The following is a 1,670-nucleotide window of genomic DNA, read 5'->3' as shown; positions in this document are numbered from 1 at the left end:
ATTTTTTTTTTTTTTTAAAATTTTTTAAAAAAAAAAAAAAAAAAATAAAATGTTATAATTTTACTTTTTTTTTTTATTTTTCATATATCTACAATTGTTATATTTAAATATCTTTATTTTTTAAATATCTTTTAATATTTTTATATAATTTTTATCACAAGATAATTTAATCATTTGTTGTTTAAAATTTTTCAATTACTTATATATATATATATATATATAATGAAACTTTTTTAATATATCTGTTATTATTTTTAATTCTTCTATTTACAAAATGGAGGAAAATATAATTAATGAAAACTTTATTTTAGAAGATAAAAAAAATAACCGAAATTTTTTATTTTTCGAAAAACCACATGATATTGATAATTGTATAAATATAATATTAAATTTTAAAAAACTAAAAATAAATAATGAGGAAAATTTTTCACAAATAATAAATATCTATAAAAACAATATAATAAGGGATATTATAAAAATTCAAAAAAAACTTGATCTAATCATAAATAATTCATTAAATAATGATAATAATAAAAAAGAATTAATTATTCAGTGGGAATTGGATTTATCACATAATTATTTCAAAGAAATTTCAATTGATAATATTTTGTCTATTTTAATTGAGAAAAACATAATAAAAGAAAAGGAGAATATTTTTCACATAAATAATTTAAAAACATTAAATTTAAGAAAAAATTGTCTCACCAAATTTCCCTATATTAATAAATACAAATTAAATAACTTGATAAACTTATGTATATCTCATAATGATATTAATGAAATTATATTTAATAAAAACAACATTGATAATTCTAATAATTTTGTGGCAAAAATAAATCATGATAATAATGAAGGTATTTTAAATGAATTAATCCCCAATTTGAAAAATATCTATTTACAAAATAACAAAATTGAATCATTTCTTTTCTTAAGATATTTATTTAATCATCATAGAGAAATTACAAATATAAATATCAGTTTCAATAAAATAAGTCATTTAAATCACCTCCCTTCTTTAAAAAACTTAAAATATTTGGATGTTTCATTTAATACTTTGTTATATTATGACTATGAAGATAATGAATATAAAAACATAAACGTAAAAGAGCTTGAATATTTCTGTAATAACGAAAATACTGATCTACATAAAAATAATGATTTTATATTTCACAACTTTTTATTAACATTAAAAAATTATTTTCCTAATTTAAAAAATATAAATACAAAGAACACTCTCATATATAATTTAATTAAATACAATATAAAAAAAAAAAAAAAAAACTCCATTTATTTTCCTTTTTAAATTTTATCTTTTTTAAAATTTATTATATCTGTATATATAATTGTATGCATACATATATATATATAAATATATATAATTTTTTTTTTTTTTTTTTTTTTTTTTATAAGCATACAATATGTTTAATTATATGATTAAGCATAAACTATTATAATTTAATTACCTTTCTGACAAAATTAACCTATTTAAAAATTTAAAATAAAAAAGTAAAAATTTGTTTTTTTTTCTTTTTTTTTTTTTTTTTCCTAAATAGAATTTCACATTTTCAAAATTTTCTTTCTTTTTAATGGAATTTTTTTATATATTGATCAATCCTTTCATTTTCATTTTCATTTTCGTTTTTTTTTTTTTTTTTTTTTTTTTTTTTTAA

At 14.3% G+C, this 1,670-nt stretch overlaps 1 protein-coding gene across 1 annotated transcript; it reads left to right on the top strand.

Moving 5' to 3' along the window:
* Nucleotides 1-274: 274 nt before the first annotated feature.
* Nucleotides 275-1,303, top strand: LRR9 (leucine-rich repeat protein; the record flags this gene model as incomplete). Its single annotated transcript, XM_028672912.1, has 1 exon — nt 275-1,303. The coding sequence occupies one exon, from the start codon at nt 275-277 to the stop codon at nt 1,301-1,303; it is 1,029 nt and encodes a 342-aa protein (XP_028529417.1).
* Between the last annotated feature and the right edge of the window lie 367 nt (nt 1,304-1,670).

The sequence above is a fragment of the Plasmodium gallinaceum genome (genome assembly GCF_900005855.1).
Source record: "Plasmodium gallinaceum strain 8A genome assembly, contig: PGAL8A_v1_119, whole genome shotgun sequence".
Lineage (NCBI taxonomy): Eukaryota > Apicomplexa > Aconoidasida > Haemosporida > Plasmodiidae > Plasmodium > Plasmodium gallinaceum.
Note: the sequence above shows the minus strand (reverse complement) of the source record. Positions and strands in the feature narration are given on the sequence as shown.